The sequence below is a fragment of the Macaca fascicularis genome, chromosome X (genome assembly GCF_037993035.2).
Source record: "Macaca fascicularis isolate 582-1 chromosome X, T2T-MFA8v1.1".
NCBI classification, from domain to species: Eukaryota; Metazoa; Chordata; class Mammalia; order Primates; family Cercopithecidae; genus Macaca; species Macaca fascicularis.
The window spans coordinates 37,412,291-37,429,844 of record NC_088395.1 but is presented as its reverse complement, the minus strand read 5'-3'; the positions used below and the strand labels follow the sequence as shown (position 1 = coordinate 37,429,844).

At 43.7% G+C, this 17,554-nt stretch overlaps 1 protein-coding gene across 1 annotated transcript; it reads right to left on the bottom strand.

The window, feature by feature from the left end:
- Positions 1 to 481: 481 nt before the first annotated feature.
- On the bottom strand, positions 482 to 17,189 carry LOC102119723 (ferritin heavy polypeptide-like 17). Its single transcript, XM_065538190.2, has 2 exons — positions 17,022 to 17,189; positions 482 to 2,681 (listed from the first exon to the last, which is right to left on the bottom strand). Exon 2 carries the CDS (start codon positions 1,303 to 1,305, stop codon positions 634 to 636), a length of 672 nt encoding a protein of 223 aa, XP_065394262.1. The 5' UTR covers positions 1,306 to 2,681; positions 17,022 to 17,189; the 3' UTR covers positions 482 to 633.
- Positions 17,190 to 17,554: the final 365 nt, after the last annotated feature.

Here is a 17,554-nt window from a genome sequence, read left to right as displayed (position 1 = left end):
TCCCAGAAGCAAGAATTCCTAGTACTTGCATGTTTTAAAAATATGACTTTTCATGTCAAGTTAAAGACTATATTATTTTTATCCCCACCCAATCTCATTCCCTTCCCTTTTTCTCCAGAGGCAACCACTAGGATGAATTCCACACCATGCTTTACACCTTACCGTGCATACGCACCAACAGATACCATGGCCCAAGACTGCACACCCCACCCGACCCCATCCACCCCACCCATCTCACCCCACCCTACCCCACCTCACCCCACCCCATCCCACATGCCCTCAGAGTTTATAAGGGGAAGACTAATGTGTTTTCCAGGGACCCATAGAATACTTTTCCCTCCATCCCCGCAGATCCTGAGCTGCATGCAGATGGGACAGAGCTGAGTGGAGAGACTGCTGGATACCTACTTTAAACCTGCATGGAGATGTGCCCTGATTCCTAAAAGGTGCGAGTGTTGCAGACACGCGTCAGCTGGACACCTTTATTGCTTTGAGAACAGGTAAGTTTATTGCCAACAGCGGGAAAACTGAGAGGAGAAAACTGAAGAGAACGTTCTGAAAGGGCAACATGGACGCCCCGCCTGGTGGCCGTACCCGGGGAAGGCACCCCGTGGCTGCGGGGCCCCTCTGGGCTCAAGTGTCTTTCTCGCTGCGGCCCAGGGTGAGCTTGTCAAAGAGGTACTCTGTCAGGCCTGCTGCCGGAGGGGCCCCCATCTTGCGCAGGTTGCTCAAGTAGCCACCCAGCTCTTTGATGGTCTTGGCCTGCTGGTTCAGGAAGTGGTTCTCCAGGAAGTTGCACAGGTGGGGATCGCCGTTCTGCTTGGCCAGCTGGTGCAGCTCCAGGAGACTCTTGTTGACTTTCTTCTCCAGGTGGAAGGCACACTCCATGGCTTCCAGCCCGCTCTCCCAGCCTTGGCGCTCTGGCTTCCTGATGTCGTGAAGGCAGATGCGGCCACCGCGCAGGTTGTGCAGCCTCATCAGCTCCTGGGCGTGCTCCCTTTTCTCCTGCGACTGGCGCAGGAAGTAGCGGTCAAAGTGCTCCAGGGCCGAGTCGTCCTCCTCAAAGTAGGAGGCCATGGACAGGTACACGTAGGAGGCGTGGAGCTCCAAGGTCATGTGGGTGTTGACGGCGGCCTCACAGCTGGGGTGGTGGTACCGTTGCACCTGCGACAGCGGGTCCAGGGCGGGCAGCGTGGGCGCGGGGAGCAAGAGGGGAAAAGCGGTGGGGTCGCCAGGGGCCCGGAGCGTGTAGCGGTATCGGCATGGGCAGTGGCGGCGGCGGCGGGGCCCTCGGAGCACCACCATGGTGGACGACGGCGGCGGCTGGCGGAGGGCGGGGTCCTCCAAGCCAGGCGGTGGTGTGGTCGGGGGCTCTGCGGAGGGGCCCGAAGTGGGCGGTGGAGACCGTTATCGGGGGAGGCGCGCGCACCGTCGGGTTGGCGTGGGGTGGTGCGGAGCCGCGCGGGCCTTCCGACAGGTGGTGGGGGTGGGGGAGTGCGCTGAGTTCCATGGGTGGCCCGGGGAACTGGGCACTATTAGACCTCTGCGCTACCTCAATTCTGCAGTAACTTTTCTAGTTACCAAGGACTTTCGCCTGTCCCCTGATTGTTCCCCTCTATGACAGCTTGTTCTCATTTTATAAACCTCTTGTCTTTCTTAAACTCTGAGAGTATGTTCTGGTAACGTTTTCTTCTGTTTCCTGTATTATATCCTTTTTTCCCTCCTCCAGAATTAGTTCTATTTGTGCATCTTCCTCACTTTTCCTAAATATCTAGAAAACGTTTGTCCGTTCATGATTGGAATCAAGGACTGGGTTAGCCTTGGTGACGAGCATGGATCTAATGCACAGTGGTGAGTCTGGATGACCAATAGGATTCTCCCACGGACAGGAGGGTGGAGTGTGTCAATTAGGGAGTGGTCATCCCCTTTGGAGATAAAGGTATAGAGCTCCCAGGCAGAGTAGGAACTATTCCAAATGCCCAAAGCATGGTATTTCTCTGGCATTGGAAGACTTTAGTGGATCTGTCTTCTAGGTAGATGTCAGCTTCCCTTTAAATGCTCATCCATGTCTGCTGCACCCTGAAGCTCAATTCTCTCTGCAGGAGAGATGGCTCCACATTATAGAGAATGTGATTTCAGATATGTTTTGAGGATCAAAGCTTAAACACCAAAGACTCCGTTTTTAAAATTTACTTTGAAAAGTCCTCTATGTTCATGGTTTTTAGGTACTCAATAACTAATCCTCATGTCTTCCCTGCTGAATTTAAAACCAATTAGTAGACACAGGACTCAGCTCACTGAAGAACAAGCTTAGGTCTGTAGCAAAATGAACTTGCTAGTACTTTTCAAATCTTCCAATTAGAGAAACTCACTGTGGCAGAATGACTTCATCAAAGCTTATTTGTTTTCATCTTGGTCCACAAGTAACCATATTTTTCAAGCTACTCTTGTGATTTCATGGGGTCATGTACTGATTTCTGGCTATTGGAATAAGAAAATAACTGATGTATGGCTAAATAAGGCCTAGTTTATAGTACACACCCTGTGCAATCCATGTCTTGTGTGAAGAGGAGGAACAGACCCTACAATATGACATATCCAATTTGGAGAAGGAGCCTGGAACTTTGGATAACGTGTGGAGAATGTCCCGTCATCATTGTCACCACCAACTTGCACTGGACCTTGATAAAAACAAAAAATAAAAATTTACTTTAAAAGCTAAAGAGATTAGGAACATTTGTTACAGGAGCTAGCCTCTTCTAATTAATCAAATTAGTTAGTCAAAGAAGGTACTGGATAACCACAGGCTGTACCCACAGGGTCCTGTAGGCTTATGGCACTGGAGTGCATTCCAGGATACACACATACACACACACACACACACACACACATATATATATATATATATATATATATATATATATATATATATATATATATATATCCCTCTGCTTTTTTCCTTCTGGAGAGTGAAGTTTAAAATCCCTCATTGGCCAGGCATGGCAGCTTACCTCTGTAATCTCAGCACTTTGGGAGGCCAAGGCAGGCAGATTGCTGGAACCCAGGAGTTCAAGTCCATCCTGGGCAACATGATGAAACCCACCTCTACAAAAAAAATTTGAAAAATAGGCATGGTGGCACACAGCTGTAGTCCCAGCTACTCAGGAAACTGAGGTGGGAGAATGGCCTGAGCCCAGGAAGTCGAGGCTGCAGTGAGCCGTGATCCCACCACTGCATTCCAGCGTAGGCAACAGAAATGAGAGACTCGGTCTCCAAAAGGAAAAGAAAAATGAAGAATCCCTCATGGACTCTTGAGGATCAAGGGAAAAGGTTTTCCTTCTGTCTCGATGTCCGGAATAAAATCAGGCTCGTCCTTGGGTACCTAACCTTAAGCCAGGAACACAAAGCACAGGGGCAGAGATCACAACTATCTGACCCCAGAACCAGTCAGCTGTGGTGAGGAAGGTGGGACATGTAATGATATAAAGCACTCCTGGAACCACATACCTGGAATCTGTGTTTGTGTGGAGCAGTTCCCCAGAAAAGGGGAATGCTAGTTCCAGGACTGGTAGTGGGAGACTAAGCAGGTGGTACTACAGATAGTACCATTCAGTCTTCCCTACTGAGCCTTGAGGTCTGCAGAGTTAGGAGGTTCCCACGTCTGTCTGTGTCTCCCACACTGCACACCATGCCGGCGCTTAGCACATTTCTTCTCCTTTGGAAAGGAGTATAGTGAGGAAGAAGCAACAAAAATGGGCTAGGAAAGCAAAGGAACAAATTGTTGGAGGTAACTGTGAGAATGGAAGTGCGGTCAACTCCCAATTACAAATGTGAAATGCCTTTAGGCAGCATGCTGCCTCAATGCTCTCTGTGAGGCCGAGGGTTCAGGAGCATGGCCACAGTGAGCACTGGTTAATAAAGTTGACCAGGGGCTGGGCAGGGTGGCTCACACCTGTAATCCTAGCACTTTGGGAGGCGAAGGAGGGTGGGTCACCTGAGGTCAGGAGTTTGAGACCAGCCTGGCCACCATGGTGAAACTCCGTCTCTACTAAAAATACAAAAAAGTAGCCAGGTACGGTGGCATGCGCCTGTAATTCCAGCTATTCAGGAGGCTGAGGCAGGAGAATCTCTTAAACCTGGGAGGCGGGGGTTACAGTGAGCCGAGACTGGGCCATTGCACTCCAGCCTGGGCAACAAGAGTGAAACTCCGTCTCCCAAAAAAAAAGAAAAAAAAAAGAAGGTGGTGAGGAAGCCAGTCTCAGCTCTGTCACCAGAGAAGTAGGTGATTTAATGAGTCCGTACCAGACTAGATGATTTCCTACATCCTTGGGAATCCTCATAATTTTGTGAGGTAAGAATGGTTATTGTACCCGTGAGAAATCTGTGATCCTAAATATAAAACCCTTGCCTAAGATGATACAGAAACAGAATTCAATGTCAGGGCTGATGCTCAACTAGAACTGTGGGACCACAGTCAGGTTTCCAATGAAATGCAGTGTAATGAGGTTGCTGGGTCATATAATATCTCATGGCGTCTCTCTGCTTTAGTGAGCACAAAGATATGTAGAGAGAAGCAGAAAGTAGCTACTGTGATTCCGTAGCAGCACAAACTACCGCCCTCTCTTGCCAAGTGTTCCTGGGACAGCCCTTTCCTCTGGCAAGGTCAAGTTTCTCCTACGCAACTTCACAGAACAAATGCTCCTTTTTCAATTTCTGCTGGGAAATGAGTTGAAGTAAATCGTTTTTAAAAATGTGAGGCTATAGTTTGAGATAGAACAAAGCTTTTCCTCAGGAGGCTGCCAAGCCTCTCTTCGTGGATGGGATGAGGAGTTTAGGCTTGTTATCACTCCTCTGATGTGCTGACCAACACTTTAGGATTATGCTTGATTTACATACTGTGTGTCTGCATTTTAGGTGGCATTTCTTTATAAAGTGTTGGTCCCCCATCCTTGTACAATGGGGATAATCAGTATTTAACTATAAGAGTACAGCTGATGCTTGGATTGCCTCTCCTGGTAGGATTAAAATACATTTTATTTAGCACCCTACTCCTTCTCCAAAACTCTTGTTCCTTGGTCAATTTTCTGAATAACTGGTGCTATCTGTGTCTGATTATTTCTAACTTGACTGTAATTATGTGACTTCTCATGAAGATGTTCTTCCTTCCTCCATCTCTTAACAGTTTGCTGCACAGAAATCCCAAATAATTGTTTACTGGTTACAGACACCTCTTTGGCTTATGTAGACCAGCAATTCTCAAACGCGATCCATAAGTCTCCCCACTGAATTTCTGAGTGTTGGTGCAGGGTGGGGGTGATATGAATGACAATTTTCAGGGTCCTTATTCTGCATTTAATGTTCAACAAGAGAATCAGCTTCATTTCTTCCAGAAACTAGCACACAGAGCGATGGGAATCATCACTGATCCTAAATGCTCTCCTGATAGTTATTTTATGATTGAGTGCATGTGCTTCAAAGCTGAAATACCTTCCTTCCATGTTTTATTCTAGAAGGATTTCAAATTGATGACTCTGTCACTCGTGGTAGGAGACTGTGACTCTCTCATGGAGAGTTCTAGTCTAGCAGTGGCCGCAGTACCTCTTTACTGCTTGTCAAATCATCCATTTCATCCAATGAAGAGCGTGAAAGAGGAGTGATATGGTTTGGTTCTGTGTCCCCACTGAAATCTAATCTTGAACATAATCCCCACCTGTTGAGGGAGGGACATGGTGGGAGTGATTGGATCATGGGAGCAGTTTCCCCCATGTTGTTCTCCTGATAGAGAGTTCCCACAAGATCTGATGGTTTTAAAAGTGACAGTTTCACTTGCACTTTCTCTCTCTCCTGCTGCATGTAAGACATGCCTTGCTTCCCCTTTGCCTTCTGCCATGATCGTAAGTTTCCTGAGGCTTCCCCAGCCATGAAGAACTCTTTTGTTTATAAATTACTCATTCTCAGGTAGTATCTTTATAGCAGTGTGAGAATGGACTAATATAGATCACATGTACTGGCAGAATGGGGTACTGCTATAAAGATATCCTGAAAACATGGAAGCAACTTTGGAACTGGGTAACAGGCAGAGGTTGGAACAGTTTGGTGGGCTCAGAAGAAGACAAGAAAATGTTGGAAAGTTTGGAACTGCCTAGAGACTTGTTGAATGGTCTTGATCAAAATGCTGATAGTGATATGGATAATGAAGTCCAGGCTGAGATAGAATAGAAAAACCCATTTTCTGAGGAGAAATTCAATCTGGCTGCACAAATTTGCAAACACAAGGAGCCACATGTTAATAGCCAAGACAATGGGGAAAATGTCTCCAGTGCATGTCAGAGATCTTCACAACAGCCCCGCCCATCATAGGCCCAGAGGCCTAAGAAGGAACACCGGTTTCATGAGCTGGGCCTAGGGCCATGCTACTCTGTGTAGCCTCAGGGCATGGTGCCCATCATTCCAGCTGATCCAGCTCCAGCTTCAGCTAAAAGGGGCCAAGGTACAGCTCAGGCAGTTGCTTCAGATGGTGCAAGCCCCAAGCCTTGGCGGCTTCCACATGGTGTTGGGCCTGCGGGAGCACAGAAGACAAGAGTTGAGCTTTGGGAGCCTCTGCCTAAACTTCAGAGGATGTATGGAAATGACTGGATGTCTAGGCAGAAGTCTGCTGCAGGGGTGAATCCCTCATGAGGAACTCTAGTGAGGCAATACAGAGGGGAAATGTGGGTTTGGAGCCCGCACACAGAGTCCCCACTGGGGCACTGCCTAGCAGAGCTGTGAGAAGAGGGCCACCATCGTCCAGACCTCGGAAGGGTAGATCCATCATCAGCTTGTATAGTGCACCTGGAAAAGCTGTAGGAACTCAACATCAGCCCGTGAAAGTGACTGCGGAGCTGTGCCCTGCAGAGCCACAGTGGTGGAGCTGCCCAAGGGCATGGAAGCCCACTCCTTGCATCAGCATGCTCTGGATGTGAGACGTGGTGTCAAAGGAGATTTTGGAACTTTAAGATTTGATGACTGCCTGGGCACGTTTTGGATTGCATGGGGCCTCTGGCTTCTTTGTTTTGGCCAATTTTTTTTCCACTCAGATGGGAAAATTTACCCAATGCCTGTACCCTCATTGTATCTTGAAAGTAACTAGCTTCCTTTTGATTTTACAGGCTTATAGGCAAAAGGGACTTGCTTTGTCTCGGATGAGACTTCAGGCTTGGACGTTTGAATAAATGCTGGAAAGAGTTAAGACTTTGGTGGACCATTGGGAAGGCATGATTGGTTTTGCAATGTGAAAAGCACATGAGATTTGGAGGGGCCAGGGGCCCGGTGATATGGTTTGGCTCTGTGTCCCCACCTGAATTTCTCATCTCAAATTGTAATCCTCAGGTGTTGAGGGAGGAACCTGGTGGGAGTGATTGGCTCATGGGGGCAGTTTCCCCAGTGCTGTTCTCATGACCATGAGGAAGTTCTCATGAGATCTTCATTGCCAAAAGCAGTGTTATGAATAAAGTTAACTTTGGAAATTAAATTTAAATCATTTTTGCATTGCCAGTTAACATTTCTAAGAATAGAATAACCATGTTTCCTTCACATAAATCAAGTGTACACATTCTCCTAGATTTTTTTTCAAATCTCTATTTGCCCTTTTTCTGTACAATAAAATATTTATGTATTTTTGTATTTATGTATTCTCTCATCAAGAGTGATGAATATTTTCTTAAGCTCACGTCATCCAACAATAGTGTTATTTAAATAGTGGAAAAAGTTACCAGGCAAGCTTTTGTAATCTACTTAAAATATAGTATAAGTGAGAGAAGCTCATTTTACTTTTTATTTTTAATTTTCATGGGTATATAGTAGGTGTATATGAGGTACATAGGATATTTTGGTACAGACATGCAATGCAAAAAAACATCATGGAAAATTGGGTATCTATTTCCTCAAGCATTTATTATTTGTGTTAGAAACAAGCCAATTCTACTCTCAGTTATTTTTAAATATACACTTAAATTATTATTGACTATAGTCACCCTGTTGTGCTATCAAATACTAGGCTTTAATCATTCTTTCTATTTTTATGTACTCATTTACCATTCCTACCTCCCATCCCTGGCCTCCACTACCATTACCTTCCAGAATAGAAGGTAACCATCCTTCTATTCTCTATGCCCATGAGTTCAACTGTTTTGATTTCTAGATGCCACAAATAAGTGAGAACATGCAAAGTTTGTCTTTATGTGCTCGGCTTATTTTGCTTAACATAATGAGCTCCAGTTCCATCTATGTTGTTGCAAATGACAGAATCTTATTCTTTTTTTTTATGGCTGAATAGTACCACATTGTGTAAATGTACCACATTTTCTTTATTCATTTATCTGTTGATGGATATGTAGGTTGCTTCCAAATCTTAGCTATTGTGAACAGTGCTGCAGCAAACATGGGAGTACAATATCTGTTTGACATACTTATTTCCTTTCTTTAGGTATATACCCAGCAATAGGATTGGGACTTGCGTCCCAAGCCCAATAACGCTGTGGTTTTTGTAGAGTAGTAGAGGTGCTGCCTTGGTGGTTTTGGATAAGATCCAGAAGAATTCTCTGGATTACCGACAGAGACACTTGGTCTTTTCCCTTACTTTCTCCTAAATATATGGAGTCTCCCTCTCTGTGCTGAGCCACCTTGAACTGGGGGTGTGGTGATGTAAGCACCCATGTAGCCACCACTGCTGGCAGTGTGCCGGGTCAGACCTCTAGCCAGCACAGCACTGTGCCTTGCTCAAGGTCCTTCCCTTCAGAGTGGCGAAAAACTGACTTCTTATGTAAGCTATTAGTGTGAGGAAGAATAAACTAAAATTGATTCTCAATTTCTTTTGATTACTAGCACAAAAAAGACTTATTGAATTTAAAACTTCATACTAAATTCAACAATAAATGTAAAACAACTAAAGCTATTTTTTTTCAATACTTATGTGTTTAAACTATGTGTAAAATGATCTTCTGTATTCTGCCTTGATTACATTTTGGGGGCATGAATTATTTCTTAATTATGGACAATTTCAAAACATATAAATTCTCATGTTGTCATCTCACAGCTTTAAAAATTATTACCTCATGGCAAACTTTCTCACCTTCTACCTGATATATTATTTTGAAGAAAATCAAGGACATTATATCATTTCATTCATAAATATTTCTTGATATATTTCTCCAAATGAGAACTCCTTTTTATATTAAAAAATACCACACTCCCATTAATTTTGTTTTCAGATTATGGATTTGTGATTATAAAGTCAATACAATCACTTTCAAAGATGAAAATTTTGTTGTTAGAAAAAAATGTGTGTATTTTATTCTGTGTGATTGTTGCTGAGATAATGTTTTATGTCAATTAGCAGTTATGTGAGACACCACTCTAAAAAGCAAAGCACTGCAGTCAGCAAAGGATCAGGAATTATGTTTTCCTCTATTTTGATGGGAAAAATACAACTGCAGAGTTACATACAAGCCAACATAGAGCTACTAAATGTTATATATAAAGTTTTGGTGCCGCAAAAGAAATAGCACTCGAATATAAAATTTCCTTTTAATTCTTAGCAAGGCAAGTTACTTCTCTAGAAGGGTGCATGCTTACAGATGGAGCAATGGTGAGCACACACTTGGACAAGGGAAAGGAAGGGGTTCTTATCGCTGACGCACATGGCCCCTGCTGCTGTGTCATTCCCCTATTGGCTAGGGTTAGACTGCACAGGCTAAACTAATTCTGATTGGCTAATTTAAAGAGAGTGACAGGGTGAGTGGTTTGGCAGGAAAAATGGTTATGACAGAGCAAGTAATCGGAATGAATCAGGGTGGAGCAGATGATTGAAATGAGTCAGGGTGGAGCAGGTTATAGAAAAAGGTTGCTTTATGAGGAAGTTTAAAAGTAGAAGGTAAAGAATTGAACATACTGACATATTGATTATTTGAAAATAAATTTAGAACTCATATCTAACAACCCCTCCCCTGGTGTTTCCTTACAGCTTTCTTTTCAAACCTTTTTTTAACATGTCTTGGTTTAGTTGTTTTGCTTGATTTTCCAAAAGAAGAAACTTCTCTGGATAAGGTGGAGGATAGTTAAGGGAGGTTTTAGCATGTGCTGTTTTTATGAGCCTCTGCATCAACCTATGGATGCATGGTATGACACAGCACCTGACAAGAATAAGTATACCCATTATGGCTGCAAGGGAAGTAACAATTGAGGCTATTATTCCTTTCCATTTACTGAACTACTTTTCTAGCCATCCTGTAAAGGGGTCATTTACCCCTGAGTTGTTGGCTAAGTCATTGGACAGAGCAGTCAGACCTTGCAATGCCTTTGTTATCCTTCCATCAGGGGCGGTGTTGTTTGGATGAAGGTACAACATTGAGTTTTAATCATGATGCAAACTCCTCCTCTTTCTGCTAATATCACGTCTAAGACTATCCTATTTTCCCAAGCCATCTCGCTAGTAGCCCCTAATTGTTCAGCTATTCCTTTAACAGCATCTCTAGTGTAGTTAATAATCACTGTTGGTGGTAGTAGATGTAGTTTATCCAATCTACATTTTTATTAATTGTTACCTACCAAAATATTGACTTAAATCCTGCAGCTATTTGATTTTGTGTTTTAAATTGATCTGGTATTCCCTGTGGGACTCCAATTGTGTCTAAATAGATGTGAGAGTCTAAAGACCCATAAGGGGCTTCTCTCGCTTTACATTGTCTTATTTTTCCTTCCTCTGGTTGATGAAATGCCAGGGTGAAAGGGATAGCCAATTGGACTAAAGCACAAGTGCCACTCCAGTTATTTGGCAGAGTGTCCAGTAAAGGTTCACCACAATACCACCACACATCCGTTCACAGATGAACAAGGGCTGACTGATTGATAAGCTCTTGAAAATTCTTAAGCTCATTGCATCCCTTCAGGTGTCCAAGGAATGCTGAGTTTCCTCCCTGTCATGGGAGACAGGAAGTGAACTTAGTGTTGGGAGACAGAAGCTGGATGGCCCCCGGGGGCCGACCCACAAGGTGGCAGACTTTGGGATATAGCAGAGAGAGCTTGGCATGACTTATTATTCCAGGCTGTAGAAACCTGGAAAAGAGCTACCATGCAACCCACGCCCAGTCAAATGGAGGACCACCTTAGTAGAAAGGGGACAATCTGGGCCTCTGGCCTGCTGTGGGCACAAGCATAACAATTGCTTTTGTTTAACGTGTGGACAGAATATTTTATCCATTCCAACCAGGCATTTGCATCTTGGTATCCTGTCCTAATTGCCAAAGTTCGTTTTAAGTCTTTAACTTTTACGATAGCTATCTTTGTCTTGTCGTTAGATGGAGGAGGAGCAATTGTTCCATTGTGAGAGGTTTTGGAAGAAGGCTTAGAGGAAGGTACAGGCAGTGGGGGATCAAATAAATGCATTTTAAAGAATCTAATAGGGTTTGTCCCTGAAACCTCAGCCCCTATACCGTAAAACCGGCTTAAAGAAGGGAACTGGCTTAGAAAAGGGAGAGAACTTTGAGGGTTTGAGATAATAACCTGCATAGAATTACACTGGTTTAGCTGACAGGAGGGAGGGAGGGCTGTCCTTCTAGTATAATGAATTTTATACTAAGAATTATACTATATAATGAATTTTATATTAATTCATTATACTATATAATGAATTTTATACTAGGTTTCAGGAAATTATAAAAACCAGTTGGGGCAGTCCATTCTTGCTCTTTAGTGGTCCACAGAATGTAGGACTAACTATGGCATAAAAGCTCTACACTGGGGAGCAAGACTCCTGGTTGACACTGGGATCTTTATCAAAATCTCCCCAGATTAAATGGTGCCAATTCACTAATGCCCAGTCTGAGGAGAGTCAGGAGGGACAGAGGTACTTTTCTGAAGTAGAGAGCTGTCTTTGACTTGGCAAGTCCCCACAGGGTATAACCAGGCAAGCATTAAATGCAAATAGTTTGAGGCAAAATTGACTTGGTTATGTTAATAACTAGATGGTCAGCAATACAGCATAACTAGATGGTCAGCAATAGAGCAAGGAAAGAAGAAAGAGTAATAGAACAGATGAGAGTTAAATTTTTCTTAGCTTTAGTTTGGTAGGGTTTTTCCCTGGGACCATGGCCCACGACTCGGGAGGGGGCAACACTTTCTTGACTCGGGTGTGATGAGTCCATCCCCTTTCCACTGTACAAACAGCAGTCTCGGTAGTTAGCAGAACAAGGTAGGGTCCTTCCCAGACTGGCTTGAGTTTTCCTTCTTTCCACCCTTTGATGAGAACATGATCCTCAGGCTGGTGCTGGTTTACTGGAAATTCTAGGGGTGGTACATGTGCTAAAAGACTTTTAATTTTGAGGGAAAGGAAAGTGGAAGATAAACTAAGTATATAATTTCTAAGAAATTGATCTTTTGTTTTAAATGTGGGGACATCAGCAGTGGACTTTATAGCCCTTGGTGCTTTCTTATTGAGAAGTTTCCTTTAGCACCAATTTTTATTAGTTTTTAGACCAAAGAAAGCCAAACACCATTTTATATTTGACAGCGCTTCCTGTATGATCTTTATACCAGATAAGCTAAATTTCACCTTTACATTAGTGTGTTATTAATGTTAAACTCAATTTTAATAAAACCTTGTAGACATATTTATCCAATTTTAACATCTGACCATAAGGTAAGATTTCTATGGACTCTTTTCAACCTTTTATAATTTTTGTTAAAGAGCAAGTTAGTGCTTTAAGAAAAATCTGTTGTGCTTTTATTTTAATGTCCAGTTCACAGAAAAACCGGATGATACCTCTTTAACTTTAGCCAATATGTTTACACACAGAATTTCCTTTACAATTAATGTTTCAAAACTTGCTTAAACCTTTAAAACAATATATAGATATATTTTTAACCTTTTAATGTAGGTAAAAATCCACATTCTTATGCCTCCTTATAATCCTTTTACCAAAGGTATATTTTACTTTCCTTATACATCTTGCACATAAACTGTTTCTTCAATAGTTTTACATTCAGGAGGCCTAATTACTTTTAAATTATACAACATTTCTTGCATAAATTCCCTTTTATAACTTTTTTTCCCGACTTTCACAGATAATTCTTCAACATGTCTCAACTTTCTGACCTGTTGCAAACATCCCTTTCTTTAAACAACCAGTTGATTTATTTTAGGACAAGAATTTACCATATAACATTCTTTTTACATAAATTCTCCTCCTTTTTTTTTTTTCCCCAAAGATGGTAACCATTCTTTTGCAAAGTGAACTTCCTTCATGTCTATGGACTAGACTGCCTAAGGCCACAAGATTAGAAGTTAGGATATTGTTACACTGTTAACTTTTAGCAAACTTTACTTTTTGTTGAAAACCTTGTAAGTTTGGGATTTCAATTATCCTTTGCTATTAATAAGATCTTGCTTAGTCCAACTTAAGTTATAATTGGTATAGATGGTTCCTTCCTGGTTCTGTAAGTACTTTAAGGCTTGGCTAAGTGCAAACAGCTCCCACGTTTGAGTAGACCAATTATTAGGCAATTTTCCTAATTCTGCTTTTACAAGAGTTTCCCTATTAATTACTGAATACCTATTGTGTCTTTTTCCCTCGATCACTCAGGAGGAACCATCTATCTTCCTGTCCTGAAGGGAGTTCCTCATAGGTCTGGTTGACCTTTGTATGGTAATTAATTAAGATTTAGATCCCCTGTTAAGAAACCTGCTGAGTTAAGGGAATTATCAGTGGTTAATTTTAAATCATCTTTTTCTAACAGAATAGCCCCATACTTTAAGATTTTTGAGTTAGTAGGATACCTTTTTGCTTTGTTTTTTTTCTTTCCCTTAGGATAGTTCTGAACTGGTGAGGTGTGCTCACAATGAGGTTTCCTCTAAAAGTTATTTTTCTACTTTCTACTTTCTTCTGCTACCAAAGCAGTTGCTGCTATAGATTGAATTCATTTGGGCCATCTGTTCGTTACTGGGTTAAGGATTTTTGATAGGAAGGCTACAGGTGTCAGTGGCCTCAGTGCTTTCGGGCTATGCCCTTGTTTACACTGACAACAGGTGGTATTGGAGTGTTATAGTGTCACAGAGAAGACCTTCAATTATCAATTGTAGGTTTTAAATTTACCCTGGCTTTTAAAGGAATAGGGTACATTGTTTTCTCTTTACTACTTCTCTCTCTCTTTCTTTCTTTCTCTCTGACTTTCTATTTCTCTCTCTCTCTCTGACTCCCTCTTTGTCTGCCTATCTCTTCCTCTCTCTCTCTGCCTCTCTCTCTCTCTCTGCCTCTCTCTCTCTCTCTCTGCCTCTCTCTCTCGCTCTCTCTTTCCTCTCTCTCTGTTTCCCCTCTCTCTCTCTCTGCCTCTCTCTCTCGCTCTCTCTTTCCTCTCTCTCTGTTTCCCCTCTCTCTCTCTCTCTCTCTGCCTCTCTCTCTCTCTCTGCCTCTCTCTCTCTCTCTCTGCCTCTCTCTCTCGCTCTCTCTTTCCTCTCTCTCTGTTTCCCCTCTCTCTCTCTCTCTCTCTCTGCCTCTCTCTCTCTCTCTGCCTCTCTCTCTCTCTCTCTGCCTCTCTCTCTCGCCCTCTCTTTCCTCTCTCTCTGTTTCCCCTCTCTCTCTCTCTCTCGCCCTCTCTTTCCTCTCTCTCTGTTTCCCCTCTCTCTCTCTCTCTCTCTGCCTCTCTCTCTCGCTCTCTCTTTCCTCTCTCTCTGTTTCCCCTCTCTCTCTCTCTCTCTCCCCCCTCTCTGCTGGTCTTTCCCTGCCTCTGCCAACCACTTATGCTGCTATTCTCCCCTCTCCCTTCCCTTTTAACCCGAGACTAAAAGTTCCTCTGAGGAGGAGACAACATTAGACCTTTAGACGGTGGGGAGGCGGGGGGAGGCGGGGGATGCCGGGGGGTGGGCGTCAACAAACAGAGTAGTGAGCAGCCTATGAATCTACTAAAAAGGTGATAACCTCACGTTTAGGTCCCACCTCCAAATTTATCAAGGGCTCCTGGTGGGACTCAAGATAAAAGAGACAGAGCCCCTGACCCCTCTATTCTTCCTCGAAAGTTACGGGTGGAAAGGCTTCTTCTTTCTTAGTTCAGGACATCCTCTCTTGAAGTGGCCTTTTCTTCCACATCTATAGCACCTATCTTGTCCTTCCTCCCTCTTAGTTCTGGGATTATTTAACCCTGCTCCCCTATACTCTTTAGGGGGCCTGGTAGACGAGGACCTTGGTCCTCCAGGTGGAGGCTGGGGTCCTTTAAAAGAGGGTTCGGACCCTTTATAGTTTCTGGCTCCCTGGAAACTGTCTAGAAGTACCTGGGTTTGGAGCCATCTGTTGGAAGGTGGAAAACATAAGTTTTGTCTTTTGTTTCTGTTTTTCTTTGTCCCTTTTCATGTATACTCACGTATACTTTCTGAGCTTCCCTGAGAAGCTCACTTAGGGGACAGTCTTCCCAATTGTCTATTTTTTGTAATTTTTTTTGAAATGTCTGGCCAACTTTTAGTGACAAATTGGAGTTTCAACATTCCTTGCCCAAGGGGATCATCCAAATTGAGGCCTGCATATTGCCTCATTTGCTTCCTCAGTCTGTCTAGGAATCTCATAGGTCCTTCATCCTTTTCCTGTTGTGTATCAAATGCTTTAGAAAGATTTCTGGCTCCGGGTACTGATTCCAAATTACTTTTATTATTATCTCCCTTAGGTCCTGCATATTTTCCTGGTGATCTGCGTTGTTATTGTCCCACCGGGGGTCTCAGGCAGGGAATTTCTAGTCCATAATGGGAACGTTTTCACTGGGAGGGTGCTCCTGTTCCCAAACTACCATAGCAGTGCTACAAATCATACTCCTTTCTTCCCCTGAAAAGAGGATGCCCAAGATGGACATTAACTCGACCCAAGTGTATAACTGAGGTCCTAAGAATTGGCCAATTTGGTCTGCCACTCCATAAGTGTCATCTAGTAGTGGTTTAAGTTCCTTTTTAAAATTCTGGACTTCTGAACTGGTTAAGGGAGCATTTACAAAGCCAGTGCCCCCCCCCCCCCCCACCCCTTCTCTTTCAAAGGGAAGAGGTCGGAGCTGACCTCTTAGGTACGGAGGGAAATGGGAAATTCTGAATATCTTTTTTACATTGTGCTACCTCACACTGGAGTCCTTTTAGAGAAGGGTCTTTAGGTTGGGAGGGAACGGGCTGGTGGGATGGTAATTCCCAAGAGTCACGGTTATAAGAAGGAGGGATAACGTGAGTAGAGAGGGAATTTGGAATGCGGTCTGAGGCGGCAGTGGCTGTCTGAGGGGAAAGATTGGGGACACTGAGTGGGGGAAGATAGTCTAGGGGAATCCCATGTGCTAGAGTCTTTAGCATGAGAGCTGGCTCCTCTGAGTTTTCATTTTGAGATGCCAGATTGGGTTCTTCTCTATTTGTTTTTAAGGGAAAAAGGAGGACAGGTCCTTGCCTCCAGCAAAGGGCATTCCTAGTTCTTCTTGAGACACTAGACTTTTATCATTAGCATATCAGATTAGAAGCTGACAGATTACATCCTTATTCGATCCAGACTTTGGCCAGAAGATTGAGGGTTTAAGGAAGGGTCCCTGAGTCCAAATAAAACAGCAATATTTTATCATTTGTTGCTTTTTCCTATGTTTAGTCCTTTCATTATCCTTCCAGTGTTTTAGCATGAGACCTAAGGGGCTTTCTGGGGGGATAGCTTTGTTATCATCTTTATCACCCCTTGCTCCCTCTCTTGCTTGGGGCATTTTCCATCTTGATGGTTTTGGGGTAAGGTTCAAGGTTCAATTTCCCTTACTGATAATTTCTCACCTTTTGGGGTGAGGCTCAATTTCCCCCACTGGAAATTTCTCGCCTTTTGGGGTGAGGCTCAATTTCCCCCACTGGAAATTTCTTGCCTTTTCTAATCCTGGAGGTTCGTGTGAGGTTCAATCCCCACCAATGGGGATGTCTCGCCTCTTTTTAACCTCTAAGCCACCCCGGCCAGGGAGTACTTCACCTCCCCCGCCCCCCCACCCAGTGGCTTTCTTACCTTGGTCCCGACCACCAACGGAATACTTTACTGGCTCCCGCGGCTTCTCCTTCCTTGGTCTGTGCACAGAGTCATTGCGGCAGTATGTGAGGATCCTTTAAGCTAGGTTGCTGGCCAGTTTTTTTTTTTTTTTCTTCCACGTTGCTGAGAGCTCGGGTTATTCCTCGTACTGGGTGGGTCTTGATTTCTCACCCCTGAGGCCACCACAAGGGGGCAGGGCTTGCCTCCTCACGAGAGAGAACCAGAGACTGTCCCCAGAGGGGATTGTAATCACAGGCAAGCCCCCAAATTGTTATATATATAAAGTTTGGGTGCCGCAAAAGAAATAGCACTCGAATATAAAATTTGCTTTTAATTCTCAGCAAGGCAAGTTACTTCTATAGAAGGGTGCACCCTTACAGATGGAGCAATGGTTAACACACACTTGGACAAGGGAGAGGAAGGGGCTCTTATCCCTGACGCACGTGGCCCCTGCTACTGTGTCATTCCCCCATTGGCTAGGATTAGACCACACAGGCTAAACTAACTCCGAT

Bases quoted from the DNA above. Each gene is read 5' to 3' on its own strand.
- LOC102119723 (XM_065538190.2), bottom strand. From the start codon at position 1,305: ATGGTGGTGCTCCGAGGGCCCCGCCGCCGCCGCCACTGCCCATGCCGA.